Genomic DNA, 26,873 nt, shown 5'->3' on the forward strand with positions numbered 1-26,873 from the left:
AACCATGTCCAGGAAAAAACTTTGGGTATAGTTACTAGCACATGGAACTGGTTGGAAATGGAATAGACCAGAGGGTTTACTAGATTTTTTAAGGAATTGTTATTGGAAATAAACCTCATACCTGGTTTATTAGTTAGGTTCAACCACAGAAACATAACCTGTAGGAGATATATATAGAGAGAGAGATTTGGCTTACACAGTTGTAGGGGCTAGCTGGGCAAGTCTGGAATTCTTAGGGCAGACTATCAGGAAGGGCAGGCTGGAACTCACGGGCATGGGCTGAAGCTGCTGTCTACAGGTAGAGTTTCTCTCTCTCTCTCTCTCTCTCTCTCTCTCAGCCTCAAGCCCACTTTTAAGGCCTTTCACCTGACTGAATGAGGCCCACATATATTATCCAAAATAATCTTAATATCAACAGATTATGGATTTTAATTACATCTAAAATATATCTTCACAGCAACACCTGGATTAGTGTTTGAATAACTGGCAACTAGTAGTCTAGCCAAACTGATTACCTGCAAAATTCTGTGATTATTCAGTCTTTGAAACAGCCTTCATGTTCCCAAATCTCAAGCTCAGTAACTGTGCTGTGTTATAAACTAGCTTCTAAGAAGGACATAGTCGCCAACATGCATTCAGAGAAGTGATTCATTCATACCCAGTATGAATGGTTATGCTGTCAGCTGAATATGGGAGGTAGATCTGCTGTTGCTGGTTAGTTGGCAGTGTATATACCATGTATAAAAATAGACCAAATGTTAATAAATCTAAAGCTTGAGGATTCTTTGAGACATCTGGGTAGAGAAATTTAATATGTAGTTAGAAATGCAGGTATGAAAATCTGTAGTGGCAGGAGCTAAAAATAAAATTTTGGGACTCCTCCATATATAAATCTATACTTGGACTATAGAAATGGAAAAACTTCTTTAGAGCAGTATTTAGATTGAAAGCACAAATGAAAAGGACAATGCCATGGGGAATACTAGCATTTAAGGAAGGACAAAGGACCAGTGAGCAGTTGATGATTATTGCAGTTAGTCTGAGAGCCAAAAACACCATGTCGAGGGAGCCAAGGGAGGAAACATTCAAAGAGTAGATGATATCACAGTTACGCAGTGGGAGCTTTTCCAACAAAATCAAAAGTAAGACAAGGATGTCAGTGCTATGATATTTAGTCACTATTGTGTTTGCTAACTTCTGTTCTTCTTACAGGTTTCAGTCTACATGTTACTTCCTTGAGAAGCAGTTTTTGACACCCTTCACCCCCCAAGTCTGAGTTAGGTATTTCTCTTATGTATTCCCAAGCACAGTGTACTTGCCCTGTCATAGCATGTGTCACCCTGAATGACAACTTTATTGTTCTGTGTCTCCTATTAGAATGAAAGCTTTATGAAGCTAATCTAATTCACCAGTGTATGTACCCTCCATGCCTAGCACAACTCTTGGTCATATTAAGTAAAGAATAAATAAAACCAAGAACATGAAGGAGGAGCATCCAAATGAGCTTGGAAAATTAGAAAAATGTTTGTAGAAATAAGTGATGTCTTAGCTGAGCTCTAACAAATATGATGAGATCAAGAATTTGTATTGAAAAGGAGGTACACAGAAATAAAAGATTTCTGAGAGGTCTCTAAAACGTAAAATTTTATTAAAAGACATAAGAGAAGCACTGAATGCAATATATTAGGCTTATTGAGAAGACTCAATTTGATGTTAGTTCTCCCAAAATTAATCTGTAAGTGCAGTTTTAAGTAAAATCTCAATAGGGATTTATTGATAAGTCAGTATGAAGATTTATATGAAAAAATTAATGACCAAGAAAAGCCAGTATAATTTTTCACATTTGTAACCAGTTTAATGTAGGGTAAACTGATCAATGTGTTACCACTGTATCCCTATTCATCTGTCCTTGATGATATTTAAAACATTTGTGAGAATCTGTTATATTTTACTTGTGAAAAAATATAATCAGATTATATTAAAAGCCAGTATAATTTTTAAAAAGAATAAAGAGGAATTGCCCTTCTTACTTTAAAACTATAATAATTATAGCATACTGCTTTTAAGTGAAGGAACAGATTATGGAAGCAGAATACAGAGCCTAAAAAGTAAACCACGTGTGTATATGGAAACTCAGTAAATGTTAAGGTGGCATTTCAAATCCTTAACAAGAGAGCAGAATATTTAATTAATGGTATTTATACAGTTGTTAACTGTATGAAGAAAAGAATTAGACTCATCTCACATTATACCCCAAATTTCTTTCTTGATGGATGCAAATCCTAAATTTGAAAAGCAGAACTTTGAAGTTCTTTTAGGAAAATAAAAATCTATCTCTAACATTGAAGAAAATATAAAATTATAAATCATAAAATAAAATACTTATAAACTTAGCTACATTAAAATTAAAAGCTTGTATATCATAAATGACACAATGAAGTTAAAAGGCTAGGAGAATATTTTCATAAGGACATATCAATAGAAAAGCACTTCCCAAAAGAGGAAACCCAGATGGCCAATAAACACATGAAAGTCAAGTTGTCAGATTCACTAGTAATCAGGAAAATGCAAATGAAATCAATACGTTACCATTTCATACCCATCAGATTTGTAAAAATTAAAGTCTTGTGTCAAATGTTGGTGAGAATAAAATAAAAGGAACTCTCATGCACCGCTGGTGCAAGTATGCTTTGATACAACTTTGGAGAGCAGTTTTTAATATCTAGAAAAGATGAAGTGAAGATGAAATTGCAGCCCTGACTAGTGTGGCTCAGTGGGTTGAGCATTCCCACAAAGCAAAAGGTCACAGGTTCAATTCCCTGGTCAAGGCACAGGATTGGGCTGTAGACTTGGTTCTCTGTCGGGGTGCATACAAGAGGCAGCCAATCAATGTTTCTCTCTCACATCAGTGTTTCTCTCCCTCTCTTTCTCCCTACCTTCTCTCTCTAAAAATAAATAAGTGAAATCTTTTTTTTAAGATGAGATTATATGTGTCTTAAAATCCATAGTGTTTCATAGATATATCTGTTATATGTGCCTGAGGTACTATTTGTAATAGCAGAAAATTAGAAAGTCTAATTCCTATTAATAGCAAGCAGGATGAGAAAATACTCTGAATGATTACATAAATTGTTATATAATATTATATAATAATATATACTGTAAGTGTTGAATGAATGGGTCAGATCTACATGTATATGTATTGAAAACAAAGTTAGGGGCAGAGCATATAGCAAAATATGTTATTTATGCAATAATTTAAAATAGAACAGAAGTATATACTGGGTATATACAAATGCAGTAAAATGAGCAAAACCTAGATGAGACCAATACATACCGATTTCAAGATAGTAGTTCCATTTAGGTAGAAAGAAAGAAGAGGAATGGAATGGGTTGGTTGGGGTAGGGAGAAGAGATAAACCTGTAAGACTACATATTTCAGGAAAATTTGATAATATGCTCATTTGTGTAAACAAAGTCTATAGATAATTTATTGTGCCATTGTGAAGCAAAGAATTCAGAAGACTGATCGTATTTTTAAAGACCTATATGATGTCTTAATGAAATGAAAATAAAACCTAAAATTTTAAGTGGGTTAATTTTTTAATTGTAGTAATATGCAGTGCCACTCTGAAAAAGGAGTGAAAATGCTGCACTGACTACCTTACTTGCTTACATTCCTTTTTTGTTTTTCTGTGATGCTGATTTTGCAGCCCTTGCACTTGGTATATTACACTGATTTTAGAACAGCCCTTATTGAAATCTGCTGGAGAAGACTGGTATTCCATAATATAATGAGTACTACAAAGAAGTGCTGAGTGCAATGGGAGCATATTACAGAGGGGTCCATTCTAGTCTCTGAGGAAGTGACAGATGGGACCTAGGTGGCACTGGTGGAAATAAGCATGGAAGAGTACTCTAAGAAAGAGAGCAGTTTAATTCTAATTGTGTGACTTAATCTTGTCTGCAAAATGATTATTTTCATGGTACTTAATATCCTAACCCTCAACTACCTATTAAAGTTAACTTACTTGATTTTACCAATTTAAGACTCATAATTTTTTCACATTTCTTCATCTCCGAAATTGGGAGATGTCTTATTGTTTATGGTTTAATTGTCACAGTTTGTCAGGTTTCTTCTTTAAGTTACATAAAATATCCATAAACCCTACCTTCATTGGCATCTTAGAATCAATAAAATGTGCAATTTATTCTTAGTTTAACCTGCTTTTAGGCCAAACTCATTTTCAGCTTTTATTTTACTATCGTAATTCACACATTTTGAGAGCGTCACAATGAATCTGGTATTTATTAATTGTAGCTCCCTTATGGAGATAATCGTATTTACCTGTTACCATACTGGATAGAATGAACACTAAGGGGTTTTTACATGAATTATCTCGTATAAACTCCATCATAGTTGTATGAGTTAGGTGATACCCCCAACTGACGTTCAGAGAGTGAAAATCTCTAAACTTTCTCTAAAGTGACTCTCTCTCTCTCTCTCAACGTCACATAGTTTATATTTTATATTTATATTTACCCTATTAAGCCTATACTTAAATATAACCATAGTTTACATTTAAGGCTCAAGATTGTATAGTTTATATTTAAAAGATAGAGGTCAGCTTTTCTACTCCAAAGCTTATGCTCTCAATAGTCACGGCTGTACAGTATCCCTTAAGAAGCAAGATTTCTGGCAGACAAATTTAATTTGAAAATGTTATTTTATTTTCATTTACTTTTTTGTGCTTTTCAGTAAAAAGTAGCTTTTATGAATATATTCACTGTGTGTTTTGCTTTTAGTACAAAGTAGTTAGAAAATATAAATGGTTGTAAATTTTAGTAATTGTAATTCTGGCTGAGTCAAAAGTTCTTTGTAAGGAAAAGAGATTTTTGGTAAGTAATTTATGAATCACTGTTAGTGTTGCTTGTTTCATATGTTTGCCTTTAGTTCAAGTATAAGGTCTCTAAAGATTCAGAAATAATTTTATTTTTATAATATTCCTATTAGTCTTCTCAGTAGATCAAAGGAGAACATTTCTTTAGAGTGAAATTAAAGTCTGATTTCAGACAGGCATGGCAGGAACTTGATCAACATGAGATCTAGCAGGGCTGAGTACAGATACCTGTACCAGGCTCTGCATTCTATGCTCACATTAGAAAACCAGTGTAATAGCTGCAGGGATCTCAGTGACGGTCTTCATTAGATCTGTTTCTTGGTTCACCATGTTTCATCTGGTCAGGCACGCCCCTCATATTTGATACATAGCTGTCTTCTTGGAATCACACTTCACTATCTCCCCAGGGAATTTTGTCTTTCTCCCAAATTAATCTCCTGTTTCCTGCGTCCTTTTTCAGCCCTACCTCCCTTATTTCAATGTTCACAAGTTTCATGAGAAAAGAGTACACAGTAGGTAAGGGTTTGTTTGGGGGTTTTTGACACTTTACACATTGGAAAAATATATCAACAAACCTAGATTATACTTAAGCTGGATATTTATGTTGGAAATAATTTTCCTTCATAAATTTGAAAGCAGTGCTCCATTTTTAAATTGCTTTAGTGAGGTTCAATTTACATATCATAGAAATCACCCATTTTAATTGTATATCCACTGTCATACACTTACTGTCATATTTCCCTTGTTTTGCTTTACTTTGTGAAAAATGTTCACTTTTTTCTGCTGTTTTAATTTCTAAGATTTTTAAAAATTTTCTGTATGTTCTAATATAGGATGCTATTTTTGTTTCATAAATGTAGTATCCTCTTTTAGCTCTGAGAATAATTTATTTTTGTGTTTCTTTTTCCTGCACATGCTTATCTCCGCCCCCTCCCCAATTTTTTTTGTTTAAATCTGTCTTCCATTTTTGGAGGTGTTCCTCAAATATGTAATATCCCTAACTATTTACTCATGATTCAGTGGGCATATAAATACTGATTAGAAACTTTGAATTCATTGGTTGGGCTGTTGACATTGAGCTTCTTCACTGGGTGATTTCAGTCAGCTGCTGTTGGGGAACCTGCAGTGTTAGAACCTTTAGGTCTGTCCTCTAGGCTAATCAAGTTACCCAAGCATGAGTCTTCCAAACACCTGCCTGAGGGTAACAGTCTGTCTGCCTGCCTTCTGGAGGCCAAGTTGGGGATTCTGGCTTAGGGAATGTCTGTCTGTATTTAATATTTTTAGTTATTTAATCCATTGTTTTTGGTACAGTTGTTTGCCCTCAGTTGTACCTGATACCCTCTTTCCAAACAGCCTTTTACTTTTTCCACAGAATAAACCTCCAGACTTATACAGGAATGAAGAAGGGGCAGTTATTTAGTAATGTACAGCTAGACAAGGGATCCAGGACTTTACCTGTTTCTCAAATAGTTTTTCTCTGTTTTTCTATGCCACCCCATCCTTCTATTGCCAGTTTCAGAGGTACCTAGTACTGCCATGTCTTGTGCCTTTTAAGGATTCTGTAGTGTAAATGCAGTTGTTTCTTATTCCCAATATAGCTGGCTTTGAATTTCTTTCTTTTGGGGGTGGGGAGGGGATCTGCTGTGTCTGTTACAACTTGTTCACTTGCTTTTCATCTTCTAAAATATTGGCACACTTCCTGTTTTCTTTCCTCCTTCTAGATTTATGTCTTTTTTTTTTTTTAATTCCTCACTGTAGTTATACTATAGTTTGGGGAAGGAATGAAATGCACTCCTTCTGGTTACTCTTTAACCTTAACCCAGGATCTCTTCTTACAAGGCAGGAGTTTTGTCTGATTCCTCTCTGAATTCCAGCACATGAAGGAGTCCCTGTCTAGTAGGCACTTTTAATCAGTGTTTAAGTGGATAATTAAATCTTGTTTGACATCTGTAAAACTCATTTGGTAACAGTTGCACTGGAGGCCTAATTTCTTGCCTCTGGACTTCTCGACAGGGCTGGTCGTGTCTTCATAATGTTGTACCTGGCTTTCTCTGGAGTAATCCTGACCGAGCAAGAGAAGCTGTAATGGCATTAAGGCCTAGCAATGAAAGTTACATTCTGCCATTTTTATAATATCCTATTGGTTACACAAATCACATATGTTTAGTGTAGAAGAGACTTAGAAAAAGGTGCAAATCTCACAAGACAAGACTTATTAGGGACCATTTTGGAGGCTGGCTACTACACAAAGCTTTTGTCTTCAGCTAGAAAAAGAATGCATTAAACCCAAAGTAAGTAGAAGGTAAAAAATAATAAAGATCAGAGCAAAATTTAAATAGAAAACAAACAGTACAGAAAATGAATGAAGCCAAAAGATGATTCTTTTAAAAACATTAAAATTAATAAATTCCTGTCAATACTAATGAAGAAAATAGAAACATATTATGAGAATCAGGAATGAAAAAAGGGAATGTCACTAAAGATCCTTCACAATTGAAACGTTAATAAGAAAATGTTGTGAACAACTTCATACCAGTTAATTTGATAACAAACACAACTTTATAAAAATTTTCTCAGAATCTGAATAGCCTTGTATCTATTAAAGAAATTGAATTCATAATTTTTTCTAAAAGAAAACCCATCCCAAATTATTTCACTGGTAGATCTTATCTAACATTTAAGAAAAATAATACCAACCTTTCACAAATTCAGAAACCAGAAGAAGAGGAAAGGCTTTTTAATTCAATTTTATAAGGCTAACATACCTTTGATACTGATACCTGAGAAAAAAATATTAATAAAATCCTCTCAGCAGAAAAATCTTTTGACACATTTTAATATTCTCATGACAGAAATTTACAACAAACTAGCAATAAAAAGAAAAACTTGATCAACCTGATCAAAGCACCTAGAAAAATATGCAAGCATCATCATAGTAAATGGTGAAAAGATTTAATGCTTTTGCTTAAAGATCAAGAACAAGGCAAAGATACTTGCTCTCACTACTTCTATTCAGTATTGTGCTAGAGGTCCAAACAAATGCAGTGAGGGAGGGAAAACAAAGACATAATATTGTGAAGGAAGAAATATCAGTAAAAAATTAGTGTTAGACCTAGGATTAAAATCTATTTTATTTCCAAGCCTGTCCTTTTTTTATTATCCTAACAGTACTGTCAATGAAAAGAATAAACCTAGTTTGAAAAACAAATGTGCAACAGTTAGTGACAAAAAAATGAAAGATACATTTCCAACAGCAACAAAATTTACTAATCTATTATTGAAAGATACATGAGAGGTGTGGCTCAGTGGATTGAGGGCAGACTGTGAAGCAAAGGGTCATTGGTTCAATTGCCAGTCAGGGCACATTCCTGGGTTGCAGGCCTGGTCCCCAGGAGAGAGCACATGAGAGGCAACCACACATTGATGTTTCTCTCCCTCTCTTTTCTCCCTCCCTTCCCCCCTCTCTAAAAAGAAATAAATAAAATCTTAAAAAAGAGAGAGAAAGGAACATGAGAATTATAGGGTATATTATAAAACCTTAATGAAATTTAAGTGACCTTAAAAAATTCAGAAATATGCTCTGTTCACAGATTAAAAGACTATCTCACTGGTTTTTTAGATATCTAGTTAATTTTTATTAAAAAATTCCCTTAGTTTTATTTGTGCATATCTAGATTCTAGCAATCTAACTAGTTGAAAATAATCTTACTTCCACCAAACTTGTCTCAAATATCTGTGCTTTATTTCTCGATTTTATTTATCTGAAATCTTGTACCTGCCCATTAACTTGAATTGTATGATGAATATACTACACATTTACCCATTCAGTTGATATTTAAGTTGTTTTCAAACTATTATAAACAATGTTGCAATAAGCATTCTTATTTATATCTCCTTTTGCAGATAGGAATTTCTCTAGAGTATATATTCCAATATGGTGGAATTGCTGAGTCAAAATTATGCCTATCTTTAAATTTATTGGATATTCCTATAATCTTTATGAAAATTTAGTTTCTTTCATTGGCTTGTCAGTTTGGGTTACCACTCTTGAAATTTTTTGCCGATCTTGATTAGTGTAAACTGTGTTTTTACATAATTACCTTTATTACTAAAAAAAATATTGAAAATTTATGTTTTGACACTTAGCTTTTTTCTTCTATGAAATGCCAGCCACTTTTATTGTTTTACTTAACTTTTAGGAATTCATTAAATATCTCATATACTAATCATTCGTTATATCTATTACACATATTCCCTACCAATCTATAGCCTGGTTGGTTGTTTGGGGGGTTTTTTAGCTTTATTTATGATATCTTTTTTTCTTACAGTTTTAACGGTTTGTAGTTTTGCATCATTTTTAGGAAATTCTTACCTCCAAGATTAACATATTCTAGTTTTTCCTCTAAAGTCTTTCTTTTCGTACTTAGTTTTCTGAATGGGAATTTGCTTTCGTATGGAGTATGCTGTAGGCTTTCAGGTCTCTTCTGCTAGTCTCTGTGTCTGTCTGTACAGTCTCTTAATATGAATGGGATTTAAAAAATCATGATGAATGATAGGATCTTATTAAAAGTTATCTTGACTATTTGTTTTATTGCTTTTTCATATTAATTTTAGTATTAGCTTCTTAAGTTTCAGAGGTTGTGGGGGTTGTACCCTGTTGGTATTTTGGTTGAAATTGCAGACTTATTTGGAGATAATTTACATGAATTGGGTATATTCATATATTTAGACCTTCTGTAATATATTTCAATAGTAAAGACACCTGTTACTTCTATAGGTCTTGTACATATATTGTTTGGATTTCATTCAAATTACCTTATGTTTTTTTGTTGTGATTTTAAGTTTTTATTACATTTTAAGGCGGTTGCTAATGTATAAGAATGTAATATATTTTCATATGTTGATCTTAAATCTAGCAACATTACTGAACTCTCTCATTAATCCTCTGATTCATCTGTAGATTATTGAGCTTTCTGTGTAGACAGTAATATTGCAGAGAATAATAATTTTGTTTCTCCTTTCCCATTCTCTTTACCTTTTGTTTCTTTTAACTTGAATTACTGTGCTAGCTGGGACTTCTTATCAACTGACATCAAACTTGCCATAGATTTTTGATAGATAACTTTCATCAAATTAAGAAAGTTCCCTTCTAACCCTGGTACAGTGAGAGTATTAGCTATGGTACTGAATTTTATCTAATGCTTTTTGGGGGGGGGGGGCAGAGCATCTGTAGAAATTATTGTATGCTTATTTCCTTTAGCACATTAATCTAGTGTATTTTGTTAATAGATTTTTTTAAGGTTTAACAAATATTTTTCAATTAAAATTAGCTAATTTATGAAAGGGGAAGGAATAAAATACGTGTATGTGTAGGTTTATAAAATGTTAAAGATTCGACCAAGGAATTTAAAGCAGATCTTTGCTCATTGAAACTCATACCTAATTCTACTGTACTCAACCCATCTTTTGTAAGAGCTTATTTAAAAATTTTTGAAACATTTGTATAATAACAGCTGTCTTCTAAATTAATCAATTCACAGAGTGCTTCCCATTCACATTCACGCTTAATTACTACTATAAGATATTCATAATTTCTCCATTTTCAGTCTGAACATCTAACTTGTTCTAGATGTGGGTTCGAGTACAGGTTTTCTAATTCCCTCTATGGCCATGGACAGTGCATTTTAGACCTCTGCCTCCACCCACATCTAACAGGGATAATAATACCTTTTTAAACCTGCTTTAGAGGGAAGCAGGCATTGGATTTATGTGAAAACATTTTGCTAAAGTTGGTAAACAAACAAGGTAAAATATGTAACATTTTATTATGCTGTTTTCCAATATTTGATTTCTTTTTATATTTTAACCAAATAAAGATTACATATTTTCAAACGATAAAATTCAGTGGTTATACAAGGTGAATTAAAATGGTAAAGCTGGTCATAATGATAAACCCATTCATCTGTGCTCTCATTTAATTATATTAAAAATAATATTTATATAAAATAGGTTAAACTTTGTGAAAATATTCCTATTTATTCTCTCCTAAGAGTTCTTGCCCATTTCAGTAGATTGTCTGGCACTGGCCATGGCATCAGGCACTTGAACAGTCATTTTTTCCATAGATTTTGTCAGATTTGGCAGTCCAGCCAGGACCAATTAGCCCGAATGCCAGATCAAGCATGCCATTCTCATCAGACATTGCTTCTAATTTCTCATATAGGTGCTTTCAAAGATGAGGTGACAGAGCAAGCCAAGGTTCCTTCACACGCACCCAAGCCATCAATATCTAGATTATTTTCAATCACATCTAGCAGAGAGTCACCGACTTTTCCTTTGGTTGGTAATATTGCACCCTCACGGTTCTGTATCATCAAAAAGTGGGACTGTATCATCTTCTGAGCTCCTCCTCGTCCGTGCCCAAACTCCCAGTGTCCAGATTGCCACTGCCCTGACCCACCTCAGCAGCTCCTCCTGGCCTGGGTCCCACGTGGGCTGTGGTGAGGAGCAGCCACCCATGGGCCACAGAGGAGGTGTGTAGAAGCCGGGCGCCGCAGCCTGCACAGTAGCGGCAGCTAGAAGCTCCTGGTTATGGGTGGACAGCCTGAGCCCAGGCCTCCGTGAGCGACCTGCAGGCTGGGGTGCCAGAGAGGTCCCGCTCCGTGCCACGTGTTGAGGCCCTAAAAGCTTTTTTCCACAAAGTTTGTCACTTCGGATGTGCACATTTCTTCTAGAGAAGATAGTAAACAGTAAAATGATTAGGAAGCATAGCGCGATACACACTAAGGAAAAATAATAGAATGTTAAATAGGATAAATGTTCGTTCCGTAGCTTCAGCGTTGATGTAAGGACACATTGGTTGTAAAAGTTAGTATTACAGTAATCCAAGTGAAGAAAATTTATCTGTAGGATTAAAGGAAAGACAAACGTGTTACTTATCATATGTTTATTTTCCTTTATTTACTTACTTTTTAAAAATTAACCTAGAAACAATATGTGCTTATTTGGTATGTGTCCTGCCAGCCTTTTTTCAGTGCACAAGAACAATTTTCCTTCTTTTTATTATTTATTAAATTTACTGGAGTGGCATTGGTTAATAGGGTCATATAGATTTCAAGTGTATATGGCTATGATACATAATCTGTATATTGTGTCCCCACCACCCATAGTCAAATCATCTTCCATCTTCACATATTGGCCCCCTTTACCCTCTACCACCCTCCCACCTCCTTCTCTCTGGTAACCACCATACACTTTCAATAGAATATAATGTATACATTTTTTTTAAATCTTCATCCATGGATATGTTTATTGATTTTAGGGAGAGAGAGAAATATCAGTGTGAGAGAGAAACATCAGTTGGTTACCTCCCATAGCCTCCCCGATGGGGGATTGAACCTGTGGCCTCTCGGTGCAGGGAAGATGTTCCAACCAACTGAGCCACCTGGCCAGGGCAATGTATGCATTTTTAAAACTACTTTGAATTGAATCAAATATCCAGAATGCTAATCCAGTCTTATCAGTCTCTCTTTTTTAAATATTTGAAATTGTGGAGGTGTTTCTAAAGTTTATTTGGATGGAATTTTAGCACTGAGTATTGATTCCTCTTAAATCTTCCTAGAGAAGTGCTCATGCATGTACTTGAACACACACATAGGCCATTCATTAGAATATTTTTTGTGCTAGTAAAAAAAACAAAACCAATGTAACTATTCATTATTAGGGACTTGAATTTTTGGATACATCCATGCAATGAGATATCCTGCAGCTGTGATAAATGATGGTACAGTTCCATATTTGTACATGTAGATTGATCTATAAGTTATATAATGAGAAAAAAGAAAAGCCCAAAATAGTGTTTCTAATGTTTTATCATTTCTGTTCTTTTTCACTGAGGGAAAGGGTCTATATATTTACTTAATTATTATTCACCAAACTGTAGAATAAAATGAAGCCATTATAAAGAATGTTGTGACATGGAAGGATCTCTAAGACACGTCATTAATTTTAAAAAATCATAATAAGCCATACAACATTGATCTCATGTAAAAAAAGGTCGTGTGTACATCTTATCTCTGGACGTGCACATTAGAAGAACACAGTATATCTAGACATATTTACCTACAACAATGGTTACTTGGAGACTGGAGGAAGTCTTTATTCTGTATGTATTATTTGAATTTATAATAAAGGAAAAGAGAATATGGGCTCACTATAATAAATGAAGATTTAAAGATAAAAAGGGAAAAATAAAAGTATCTACAGTAGCTTCACCACCCACACACATCCTTAGATAACTGCTATTAAAGCCTTGATAAATATTCTTCTAGAGGTAAGGGATAGTTTGTGGAGGATGTACAATCCTAAACCAAGTAGAGAGAGAGAAAGAGCACCACATAAAAAGTTTACACTTAGCAGACAGTGGACATGTTTTTTTAAGAAGGAAAATATAGCACGTAGCTTATTGTCTGTTTTGGTTTTACTTTTCATTATATCCCTACTGTATAGCATATAATATCAGTCACTAAGTATGCACTTAAGAAATATGTGAAAGTGATCTACCAACCATTTGTGAAGCTCTTCCAGTTCCAAAACCCAACATTAAGAAATCATGCTGATTGACTATTAGAAAATTTCAGTTGTAGCTAGATAACATTGGGCAGATACTCCTTACTATTATCACCAACTATAGCTTGCATTAGTACTAATAACATTTAATACTGCTGTCTTCTCAAATCTGTACAAGACAGGGAAAGCTCTCATTAGAATATACACTCTGGAATGGCATAGAATGCTTTGTTTAAGAAATAATACCTAATCTTTCTATTTGCTAAGGAGCTCAGGCTTTCTTTGTCCTTTTACAAGCCTTGTCTCACACCCAGAACACTTCTCTGTACATGTAGTAGAGAATGCAATGATTCAATTACCATGGTGAAAGAGATAGATTGTAAGAACTGTAGTGTTTAGCTTTTCTGTTCTTGTGCTTGTCTTGCAGTCAAACAGAGATCAAATTGAAAATGTTTAATTGGAAAATATTTTTATATGTATGTAAGTATACATAAAGGATACTTTTAACTCTAGTTCATTATCATCAAAGCTGATAGTGTTTTTTTTTTAAGGAAACATTAATTTGTACTATTTGTGTTTTTCTTCTTAGTTTCTGCCACTGCCTTCTACAAAGCACAACCTGTAATTCAGTTCATGTGTGAAGTTCTTGACATTCATAATATTGATGAGCAACCAAGACCTCTGACTGATTCTCATCGGGTAAAATTCACCAAAGAGATAAAAGGTGAATTAGCATTTGGAACAACTTAATTATAAAACTTACGGGTATAACAAACTTTTATTGAAAAAACTTTTAATTAAAATCTAGTCATGTAGCATTACCAGTAAAGTAAAAATCCAGTATAAAATGTTGCATTAAGTTCATTACCTTAACATCTCAGGTAATGTTTTAATGAAAGAAGTACCAAGTGATGGAATTAATATTAATACCAGCTAATTTCCTGTTAATACCTTTTCGTACTAGCTGAAGTATAAGAGCATCTCATAGGGAAATACTTCTGTAATACCATTAAATGTAGAAAGTTTATTTCAGAAACATTATTACTTTAGAACTGGAATCATCCTTTGAACATATTCTAATATAATGACTTATATTTCTGAAGTGATAACAGACTATTTTATCCTTTTAAAAATGTATGGATGTGGGCTAGCCTGTTTCTAGAGTTGGAACATAGTTATTTCATATACATGATACCGTTGATCACATATCTTGCCTTTTTTAGTTAGTAGCTAAAATTTGTGCAGTGGTGCTGCATCATGTGTGTTTTACTAATATAAACTCACCTGTCTACACGGTCTTCCAAAAAAAAGAAACAAATTTTAATAGAGTTCTAAAACATATATTTTGTATGTATTTACTCTTTATATGTAGGTACATTTCTATATACATTTAAATATACATGCACAGTGTTATATGCAAACCCACATACACTGACTCTATCAACAAGTTAAAGGATTTTTGAAGAGCAGTTTTGATTCAGAGTAGCTGAATACACCCTGCTTGTTACAGTCATCAGTCATTCTTTAGTGACCAGGAAAGAGGTAATCATTGTAATAAAACATTACAAGGAAAATCCTTACAACTTTGAAAATAAGCATCCATTTATCTCAAGTAATCAAAGTACCAAAATAAGAAAATGTTATGTAATGCTCTATTGCAGTTATACCGTTATCCTTTCTGTATTATTAATCTGTATTAACTGCATGGTGAGCATTCTGGGAGGTAGTGCATTACACACCATTAATATGTGATTATCTAAATGCCATGGTTCCCAGTGGAGTTACTGCTTAATTACCACCTCTGATATCATGAAATCAGTATTATCTTACGGTAACAATACAGGCAACTAATACCGCCACTTTATCACAGAAAATACAAGATTTACAGAACAAGGATTCAACTGCTGCCCAAAAAGTATGGACTCGATCTTAACTTCAACTGCTCAGGGACCTAAAGTAATGACTGAAAAAAATGGTTCAAAAGCATTATAAAGTTGATGTTATAGTGAAGGTAAAGCTAAAGTTATAGGTTAAATATTTATTAAAGCCAGGATGGAGGGTTTGGAGAGGAACCTGGGCAAAGAATTATGTAGTTCATTTTTTTAAAATTCAACTTTGTGCTAACCCCTAGATTTGGAGTCTGTGACTGTAGAAAAAAGTCTGAGCTGGATCTAATTAACAAACTAATGATTTTTTTCTCCACTCAAAGTCAAGGGGGCTTTTTTTTTTAAAGAGGACTCTTAAAAATATATCATGTATTCCTACCACAGTAAATCAAAAAAATGAATGTTACATGTTCTGGGCTATATGTTTGGGATTAATTTTCAGCTGGTACGAGGAATTTGATGAAAATTTAAATAGTGATTCAAAGTGTGCTATACAAAGTGTGAATACATTTCTTTAGTATATTTGTTTGGTTCCATTTTAAACTTTCTCCTAACTATGAGAATGGTTTCTTCGTGCAGTAGTTCATCATGGTTAAACAGCAGAAATACTGCAGGAAGTATATGGTAGAAGTACCATATGTGTATAAGAATACTAATTTGTTTTCTGTAAAAACTTACAGTTGGCTTGTAGAACCTTATTAATAAATTGTTTAATTTAGGGGGAAGACTTGAAAACAAAATACTAAGTAGTGTAAGATAACAGAAATTTGTTACAAATTATCTGTTTTTTCCCTAAACATGTTTCCTTCTTTTAAGGCATTCCTTTGATAATATTTTATTTTCTAGTCTTCTTGATGATGTAGAGACATAGATCTGAAATTTTAGTTTTATAAAAAGGTAATTATTAAAAAATTATTTCTCACTGATTCAATAGAGTACTCAAGAAAAACCCTTACCACTCTGGTACCGTGACACTGTGTTCATTTAACATTAATTTTTACTGATGGATCGGAAAAAACTACTGTGAGCAAACTTTATATTTGGTTCTGTATAATTAGATAGGAAAATTAGTTATGCTATAGTACGGTTTCTCAACCTTGTCACTGTTGATATCTGGGCTGGATAATTTTTTACTATGGTCAGAGGTGGGAGTTGGTGCTGCCCTGTGCATTGTAGGATATTTAGCAACATCTCTGGATCTGAGTATCCCTAAATCTAGCATCCACCAGGTACCAATAGCACCCCTAGCTGTGACAATCAAAAATGTGTATAAAGTACAGCATAGAAAATACAGTTGATAATATTGTAATAATTATGTATTGTACCAGTTGGTACTTGAAGTATCAGGGGTGATTGCTTTGTAAAGCAATATGATAGTCTAATCACTATACTATACACCTGAAACTCAAACAAAATAATATTGAATGTAAACTGTAATTGAAAAATAAAATGTTTTAAAAACTCTCCAAATATTACCAAATGTTCCCTGGAGGGAAAAATCACCTCTGTTTAAGAACTGCTTCACTATAGGAATCATAGGCATAAAAGGCAAATAATACAAAAATAACTGTAAATACTAGCATAGAACTAAAATTGTCCTCCATCTACCGCTTTTTAGATTTCCCACCTTTGGACTGTAGGCCACAGAAGTGGAGTTGCTTATCCGTGAGCAGTAGCCACTGTATCTGTTTAACTCTTCTCTAGGTAGCACTGAAACCACTGGCCTATGCAGTAACCACTAGCCACATGTAGCTTTTAAAATTTAAGCTATTTAGAATTAAATTGCATTTTCAGTTTCTCAGTCATACATATTGCTAGTGATTACCATATTAGCACAGAGATAGAAAACTTGTATTTTATCATCTCAGAAAACTATTGGATAGCACTGCTTAAGAAAATTCATCCCAAAGAATTTCAGCCAATGATTTAAAAGTTCATTGCTTCACTTTCTAAAACAGGCCTGGGATCCAGAAACCCCTCGAGCAGCGATTTTCAACCAGTGTGTCGCAAGAATTTTTAAAACATGCAATACCTGACTACTTAGGGGCACTGACCTGTTTTCCCTTAGACTGTCAATAAAAAATTATGACAGCCAACACAATAATAGTCATCCGGTGTGAATGCCCTATCTTGAACCATAAATATATAGGTCTTATAATAAGTAGGAGTTGCATCTTATTGGTCACATCGCATAATAAGGTTGCATCTGATTGGTTGATTCTTAGTATTAGAAATCCTTATATACAAGTACAGGCACCTCATTTTTTTTAAAAGTCACTTTGGAGCAAAAAGAGTAGGCAATTACTTTTTTCCTTTTTTTTTTTTTTTTTTTTTTTTTTTGGTAAATCAAAATTATACCTTATTTTGTCAGATGGGCAACAAATATTTATTTTTTGGTGTGTCACAGAATTTTAGTCATTAGTTTATGTGTGTCACAAGATGAAAAAAGATTGCAAATCACTACACTAGAGTCCACAGATGGGCTATAAGAATCCAGGAACATATAAAATCATATGGTAAATAATGTGTATTTTCCTGAGTTTATTGCTTTCATCAGATTCTCAAAGAGGTCATTGATTCTATAAGAAAGTAGGGATCATCTGATCTAGGAATTATTTTGGTTGCATTTGATTTCTAATAGTCAGTAGTAAAGGCTGTGTCACTATTTTATACTTACACAAAATTGTCACTCCGCTTAAATTTTAAAAGGCCAGGATTTTTTTTTTCTTCCCTGCTTTAAAAAGCTGTGAAGGACTTGTCTTGAACTTGATAAAATTCTGATCTTCACTCAGTATGTGATGACTGGGCTATTCAGCTCTCACACACTTTGAAGGTTATAGAATATCCTGAGAATTACCGCAACTCCTTTCATTCCTCCTTCCCTTTCCCAGCATAAACACTGGACTTTATTGTAAACAAGTTTTTTTTTTTAATTGAGAATTTTGCCCCTTGATCTACAGGGTTTGAAAATTTTATGATACTGTTTCTTTAATGTGTAGAGTTGGACATGACAGGGAAACTGTTTGGAATTAGGTCTGTTGTGATTGTAACCATTATTTGCAATGTTGTATATAAAATCCTTTATTACTATCACAGTACCTATATCACAGGTTTTGCGTTTAGAATTTGAGTTTTTCTAATGGTGAACAGGCTTTATAGATACAAATATTTTTCATGTGATGGTTCTGTAACCTCAGTTTTTCTTGTTGGGAACAGGTCTGAAGGTTGAAGTGACTCATTGTGGAACAATGAGACGGAAATACCGGGTTTGTAATGTAACAAGAAGGCCTGCCAATCATCAAACGTAAGAGAAACTGGCGTTTATCAGCAGAGAGGATATGAGGTGGCTTGCTTTAGTTAGCAGATTGGGACTTTTGCTGGCTCATAATGAGATGAGTTATTAATGTGTACTTTTTTTTTTACAGCTTCCCTTTACAGTTAGAAAATGGCCAAACTGTGGAGAGAACAGTAGCACAGTATTTCAGAGAAAAGTATACTCTTCAGCTGAAGTACCCACACCTTCCCTGTCTGCAAGTGGGGCAGGAGCAGAAACACACATATCTGCCACTAGAAGTAATGTGTTTGGGCTTCTTATTACTATTCTCTTATTCATCTTTCTGTTGTGGTCTGTTATGGGCTGTAAATTTATACTCACATTTATTTTGGAGATTTGTTTTTCAGTTTTATTCCAAATTTTTGGTAATAAAATAATGTGGAAAAAATATATCTACAATCCTGCTACTCTAAATGTAACCACTCTTAGCATTTTGAGACACTCCTTCTCAGCCTTTTTATTCAAGCGTACATTTTACCAAGCTATTATCATACTGTGGACCAGTATTGTTGACTATTTTTTATTTAATATGATAATTAAAAAGAAGCAGTTAGTGAAGTAGATTTTAAAATTTCTTTTCATATGTAATTAGCACTGAGTTAAAAAAGATATATACATCTAGTTTTTTTATTTATAGGTTTGTAATATTGTGGCAGGGCAGCGATGCATCAAGAAGCTAACAGACAATCAGACTTCCACTATGATCAAAGCAACAGCAAGATCTGCACCAGATAGACAAGACGAAATTAGCAGATTGGTTAGTACTTAACCCTACACATGGGAATTAAAAATATATTAAGACAGCCCTGATCTGTGTGCCTCGGTTGGTTGGTTTCACAGAGCGAAAGGTCACCAGTTCTATTCTGGTCAGAACACATGCCTGGGTTGCGGGTTTGGTTCCCTGTTTGGGGGGGTGTACCAGAGGCAACCAATCAGTATTTCTCTCCCTCTCTTTCTCCCTCCCTTTTCCTGTCTCTAAAGTAGATAAATAATAAGGTAACATTACACACACACACAGTGATGCCTCAGTACTCATCCTTCAGAACTGGTCAGAACTGATCCTCCTCACATGGCAAGAAAACATTGACAAGAAAAAATGTTTCAGTACTTTGAATTCAAGCATTAGACCTGCTAGAATTTGTGAGTAACGATGCCACCCCACAAGAGAAAATGTTGCAATTGTTGCTTGCTCGCCCCTCATGGGAATGAATTAATGAGTACTGAAGTACCACTGTGTGTGTGTGTGTGTGTGTGTGTGTGTGTGTGTGTAGGTGAGCTACTGAAGAACCATATCCTTATCAGCTCATACCTTATTGCTGTTTCTTGAGCTATCAGAATTAAAAGGAATCATAGAAGTAAATAATCTAGTGGTGTTCTGGGGGTAAACCTTAGTGGGTTCTACGAGAAGGGTTAGATTCTTCTAATTTAATCCCAAACTCTAATTAGGTACAGAACAGATTCTCTCAGAACTAATGTTTCCATTTAGTGAACTGAAACTTTATTGCCTCCCACCTAATAGAGGAAGGTAAAAGGAAGAAAAGTAAAGGTATTATGACTAGTGATAGTGAAAATCTAACACTCAGCATAGAAATGCCTAGTTCCCAGTATCAGGATGGCAACTACAAGATGAATAAAGAAATATAAAGCAGCTCTAACTGTGGAGGGCAGCAATTTTCAACCAGTGTGCCATGGCAGGCACACTAATATGCTGCAAGAATTTTTTAAATATGTAACACCTAACTGTTTACTCAGGGACACTGACCTCTTTTTCCCTTAGATTGCCAAAAAAGAAAAAAAATGACAGCAGCCAACACAATAGTTGTCCAGTGTGAATGAGTCAAAATTATACCTACTTTTTGGTTAGATTGGCAAAAAATACAATTTTGGTGTGCCACAAAATTGTAGTAGTTTATGCGTGCAGTGAGATGAAAAAGGTTGAAAATCGCTGATGTAGGGTTTCTAAGCTCTCTCATTCTAAATGGGGAGGAAGGAGGAATTATCAATACCACTTTATAAAACTGATGTGGTAAGGCAAAATGAAAAATAAAAGGCACCTGGATTTTATGTTCTTTACTATCATTCAAATTGTCCGAGTGAAGAGAAAAAAGTCTGGAAATGTGAATATTACCTAAAACAATTTAAAAACACTTTCAAAAGCAATTTTAAAGATTGTTGAATAAAGATTACAGGGCTCCTTTATTTTGTAAGCCAATTACAGAAGAAAGGGCTTTATTCCTTACAGTTTTATAAGGAGTGCATAAAAGTTGTTACATGATATTTAATTAGCAGAATACAGGGTGGTTCTCATGGATTTTTCTCTGATCTACTATGACAAGATTTAATACTTTAAAGAGACTAGAACCTCTCACTATCTCTATAAAATTTCAGTAACTACTTCCAATTTATTATATAAGACTAGTGTCAAAATTAATGATTAAACATTTAGCACCTAGCACATCGTGCAGTGAGTCTTGGTAAATAGAAGTTATTATTCTATATAATCTTACTATGGAAAAATATACACAAGAAGTGGATGGAGTTTAAGCTTGAAGAAATGATGCACCAGTGACTGGCTTGTGAACAAAATAAACTGAGGCACAAAATAGAATCAGAGACATTAGATACATGGAACAGACTGACAGCTGTTGGAGGGGTAAGGGAAGGGAGGGATGAAAGAAAGAAGGTAAAGGGATTAGCTAGAGAACATATATGCATGACCCATGCACACAGGCAACAGTGTGGTGAGGGCCTGCAGGTAGGGGCTTGGGAGGACAGGGCCTAGGTGGAAGTGGTAAAAAAGGGGGAAAAGTGGGGACAGCTGTAATAGCATGAACAATAAAAAAAATAGAAAAAAGATGCATCAGTGCCTAATTTAGAAAACAACTTTTCCTGCTTACTCTGGGGAGATTCTTTCTACATGTTTAGGTCATATCGTTTTTTTAAAAGATTTTGTTTATTTAATTTTACACTAGGGGAAGGGAAGGAGAAAAAGAAAGAAAAATATCAATGTATGGTTGCTTCTTACACGCCCCCTACTGTGAATCTGGCCCACAATGCAGACATGTGCCCTGAGTGGGAATTGGACCAGCAACCCTTTGGTTTGTAGACTGGCACTCAGTACATTGAGCCACACCAGCCAGGACTCATATAGTTGTTTCTTTTTTTTAATGGATTGTTACTCAAAGACTTAAACATTGCCTTCTCTTAGTGACCCTATTTGCCCTTTACTCTGAGACCAAGTAAATATATTTTGAAAAGCTGTTACTATATAGTATTCTGTAAACATGAATTACACTTCGAGAGCCAAGTCTATGTTGAATTATGATAAATTCCTTATATGTATGGGTGTACTATGTAAAATTATAATCTGTATTCTGTGCTGACTTTCTTATCTATCTTAAATGTATCCCATTAAGTAAATTTTCATAACATGGCACTTTTTATCTGAAAATACTGAAGTAAATTTTATATAAATTGAATATCAAGTAATTGAGGGGGGCGCCATAGTAATTAGGGGGAAATAATGACCAATAGTTGCTATTAAATCCTGTGTAATTTTAATAGTACATATCTGGATCTTCTAATTAGAGGTTCTTAACCTTATTTAAGTTAGGTATTTCTCTTACAATCTCTAGATCACCCTCCCCAAAATATATTAATCATATAGAATTACCATTTTCATGTGTTGTAGATACTTGAAATTTCGACTGTTCAACCTGATACATTTAAATTTTCTATAAGTTACCAGGACATTCACAGCCGCCCTACAGTCCATTAATAATCAGTGGTCCTGGGTTAAGATGAACTCTTCTCTGTAGTTGAGGGCACCATTAACTAGACCTGCTGTAAAACATTGTTGACATAGTGAAAAAACAGAGAGTTCTAATAAATAAAGCAGGACATTAGGGAAATTTTGAAAGTAATTAATGACTTTCTCTTGTTAGGTAAGAAGTGCAAATTATGAAACAGATCCATTTGTTCAGGAGTTTCAATTTAAAGTTCGAGATGAAATGGCCCATGTGACCGGACGCGTACTTCCAGCTCCTATGCTCCAGTACGGAGGACGGGTAAAACCTCTTGATAGTTTTAATGATAAACATACAGTTTCTGTGTATGGAGAGAAGGTCATTCTTAGCTAAGTCTGGAATTTAAAAACTGTTTTATTATTCCAACAATACTTTTTGTTTCAAGATGTCTTTGCTTGAGTTTAGTAGAATGTGTTTTTCTATGATAAAAATATAACTAACATTGATTTAGAATAACGTATTGCATGTAGAATACCAGATATATACATATATGCTTATTGAAATAAACTGTTTTGTTCTTTATTGCCATATTTCTCTTTCTTTTTTTACAGAATCGGACAGTAGCAACACCAAGCCATGGAGTATGGGACATGCGAGGGAAACAGTTCCACACAGGGGTTGAAATCAAAATGTGGGCTATAGCTTGTTTTGCCACACAGAGGCAGTGCAGGGAAGAAATATTGAAGTACGTATTCTCGTTAGTTTGGCTTTGGAACCTTTTTGTGTTTAAATTTTGTATTTTAGTTTTAAATATTCAGCTACTAATCTAACCTATATTGCCTCAGTATCAAGTATACTTAATCACTGAGCCTTTAAAAATGCTTTTTCTAATTGCTTCTTGGCCTTTTGGCTAAGATCAAGTGTAAAAATGCTTTTTCTCAGCCTGGCTGGTGTGACTCAGTGGTTTGAATGCTGGCCTGCAAACCAAAGGATCACCGGTTTGATTCCAAGTCGGGGCCCATGCCTGGGTTGTGACCCAGGTCCCCAGTAGGGAGCACTTGAGAGGCAACAGCACACTGATGTTTCTTCCCTCTCTTTCTCCTCCCCTTCCCCTCTCTAAAAATAATAAATAAATAAAATCTTTTAAACAAAGAAATTCAAGAGGTTTTTCTCAATATTTTGATGAAGATTCTTAATTTTGTTAGTCATAGTAAAGTCACTGATTCATTCTTCTAGGCATTTGTAGTATGGCAGGAGCATCATTGACTTTTGGTTCGGAAAAAAATCAATTTGCCACTTCTAGCTTTTTTACTGTGGAAATTTTTTTAATCTCATTATGCTTCAGTTTTTACCTATTTAGAGTAGAGATAATAGTATTGGTCTGCTGGGTAAAGATTAAATGAGATTCTTATTTCTCATTCGAGTTCCTTGAAAAAGTGGTTTAACTCCTCATTTCCATTTCCTTGCTTTCCAAGATTTGGCCTCCATCTCACACATTTTCCTTCTTCCCCAATTTTGTTCCCTTAACATGTAAATGCTCAACAATCTTCTGTTTAAATTTTTTTAAAAATCTGCAGTTTTCAGATACCTAACTTACTCTCTTGGGCTCCCAAGGCTTCCAAATCTTAATGCTCCACTGAAACTGGTTTCTGAACAGTCTCCAGTATCTCGTCATTTCTAATGGTCTCTTCCCAACATTATTTTCCTCAAAATTTGTGCAGCATTAGGTACAAGTGACTGTTGTCTTGACATTCTCTCCATTCTTGCCTTCCTGGTTCCTTTTTATGTTGGCTTCTTTTCTTCCCTGTCTCCTCTCCTTTGGGACTGGACTCGAAGGACACTGGGCCTTTGGCAATCTCAGGGGCTTCTGCTGTCACTCTGTTTGAGAAGGCATGCTGCTGTGAAAGAGCACCAAGCCCTTTTGTGACTACTTGCTCCAACCCTTTTAGGCTTCTCTTTGACAAAGAATAACATTAAAAATCAATATGATATTTAAAATCATCTGCCCTTTAAGTCATGTCTTCATTTTCACATATTTTGGACAGAAAACTGAAACACTGTATTCCCTATATCTCCCTAGCATTTTTTTTTTTTTCCATTTCCACACCTGCTTCTGTTTACTATCTCTACTCATCTAGATACTGCTCAGTTTTCTGTGATTTGTGATGCTGGAAGTAATCTCTTAACTCTAAACATACTAATTTATTAATATCCTCTTTATTTGTACTTGTCATTTCCTATGTAAAGTAGAATTATGTTATATTTATTTGTGTAGTCCTGGCTGGTGTGGCTGAGTAGATTGAACACTGAGATGCCTACGAACTAAAGGGTCACCGGTTCAATTCCCAGTCAGGGCACAAGCCTGGGTTGTGGACCAGGTCCCCAGTCAGGGGCACGTGAAAGGCAACCACACATTGATTTTTCTCTCCCTCTCTTTCTCTCACCCTTCCCCTCTGACTAAAAATTAATAAATAAAATCTTTAAATAATAAGTATTATTCTTTGTGTAAGTTTCTTATCTCCTCTCTAGAATCTAATTTCCTTAAGAAAATGATTATTGTCTAATTTAAATCTCTACTGATTGCCGGCCAGGTCCCCAGTTGGTGGTGTGCAAGCAGCAACCAATGGCTGTTCCTCTCATGCACATCAAACTTTCTCTCCCTCTCTTCCTTCCTCCCTTCCCCTCTTTCTAAAAATAAATGAATAAAATAAATTTTTTAAAACTCTCTATTAGTAGATCCTATCAAGTATGCCCATAATGAATAGTTGTTAAGTGATTTAGAGACCAATGTACACAAGTCATTTCAAAATCTACCTTGTTTTCTTATATGAAAAATAAAGATTTTTTTCTATTTAACTCTGTTCACTTCTTTTTATTAGCTTGAAATCTCTAAATGTATGATTTAAGATTCACTTACTATACTTTTCTCTAAAGTTTTTAAACCCCTGCTTTCTTTTTTTTTTTAAGATTTTATTTATTTTTAGAGAAAGGGAGGGAAAAAGAGAAGGAGAAAAATAGCAGTGTGTGGTTGCCTCTCGTGCACCATCCACTGGGGGGCCTGGCCCACAACCCAGGCATGTACCCTGACTGGGAATCAAACAGGCGACCCGTGCTCAATCCACTGAGCTATACCAGCCAGGGCATAACCCCCTGCTTTCAAGTGAAATGTCACAAGGACAGTTGCAACTACAATGCAACGATTATCTTACTTAACCTCCAGAGACCAAAGCAAAATCCTCCAATTATTTTTCAAGCTTAGAGTTATTTTCCTTTTACATTTGTTATTCATGGCTTGACAGAAGTCTCATAATCATTGAGGTTATGGCTCTTGCTTAGGCTGACTGAAAGTATTCACCTTTGTACTCCTTGAATTAAACATGAATAAGAAAATGGAGAAGGGGATTTCTACACACTTAATCTCTGTCCTAATGGGATTGGAGTGTTTTTGATCAAAGATAACTCAGATCCTTGACTTAGGATCTTATTTTTGTTTTGTTTTTTCATTGAATGGATTAATTTTTTTATTTTTTATTGTGTTTTTCCATTACCATTTATTCCCCCATACCCTCTTCCACCTCCACCCACCCTCTCCCCCCAAGGCCTTATTTGTTTTAAAAGCAAAGTTATTGTTAAATCTTGACATCATTACTCATTTATCCTAGGCTAAATGCAGAATTTTGTTTAAATATGAAATTATTAGCCTTTTGGGGTTTTTTTCCAGTATGGATAAAAGTACATTAAAAATGCTGCCTGCCTAATTTGTTTTTAAATGTTGAGGGGTTTTTTTGGGGGGGGGGGGGGGGTAATGTTTTCTGAGGGCACAGTCTTTCCCAATATCTTAGTTTGAGAAAGGTAATACTTTGGAGCGAAATTCAGGACCAGGTCAGAGTTCTGACTCTACCATTTGACTTTGGCCAAATATTTAATGTCTCTGAAACTGTTTCCTGATCTATAAAATGGAAGTAATACCTGACCTACCACTTTCTTATGAATCTTGTCAGGATCAAATTAGAAAATGTATAATAGCTTAAATTTATCATTTTAATGTCTTGGGCAGTGTTCTAAGTGCTTTGCATGTATTATCACATTTAATCTGCACACCAACCGTATTCTTAAAGTAATCATTTTACAGATGAGAGAAACTGGAAAAAATTGCCTAAAATTTCATAGCTAGTAAGAAACAGAACTAGGATTAGAACCTCTCAGGCAACTCTATAACTGAGCTCCTAACCAGCATACTTTGTTACTAATGCTCTTTATAAACTACCAAAATGCCACATAAAAGTAGTGTTAGTGTTAATTTGCAAAATAAATTACCAACCCACATTGTCCTTAACATCAGTGGTCTGGTGACCTCTTCATTTATGGAGCACATCAATCTTTGATTCATTCTCCATTCCCTTCCCAAACTTTCTATTACTACTTTGTAGGTGTTAAT

General features: G+C 34.6%; 1 protein-coding gene across 5 annotated transcripts in view; it reads left to right on the forward strand.

Moving 5' to 3' along the window:
* The window catches only part of AGO3 (argonaute RISC catalytic component 3), a 103,236-nt gene that overhangs the window by 51,788 nt on the left and 24,575 nt on the right, over positions 1–26,873 (forward strand). For 3 of the 5 annotated variants that reach the window (XM_028512136.2, XM_036025770.1, XM_028512141.2), the window contains 6 exons: positions 14,059–14,193; positions 18,572–18,659; positions 18,781–18,928; positions 19,327–19,446; positions 22,634–22,756; positions 23,047–23,180. In XM_028512136.2, coding sequence (XP_028367937.1) covers positions 14,059–14,193; positions 18,572–18,659; positions 18,781–18,928; positions 19,327–19,446; positions 22,634–22,756; positions 23,047–23,180 — 748 coding nt within the window. Of the gene's footprint in view, positions 1–517; positions 1,282–14,058; positions 14,194–18,571; positions 18,660–18,780; positions 18,929–19,326; positions 19,447–22,633; positions 22,757–23,046; positions 23,181–26,873 lie in introns of those variants that run through there. The other 2 variants (XM_028512139.2, XM_028512140.2) reach the window with 2 other exon arrangements.

The sequence above is a fragment of the Phyllostomus discolor genome, chromosome 5, assembly GCF_004126475.2.
Source record: "Phyllostomus discolor isolate MPI-MPIP mPhyDis1 chromosome 5, mPhyDis1.pri.v3, whole genome shotgun sequence".
Classification (NCBI taxonomy): domain Eukaryota; kingdom Metazoa; phylum Chordata; class Mammalia; order Chiroptera; family Phyllostomidae; genus Phyllostomus; species Phyllostomus discolor.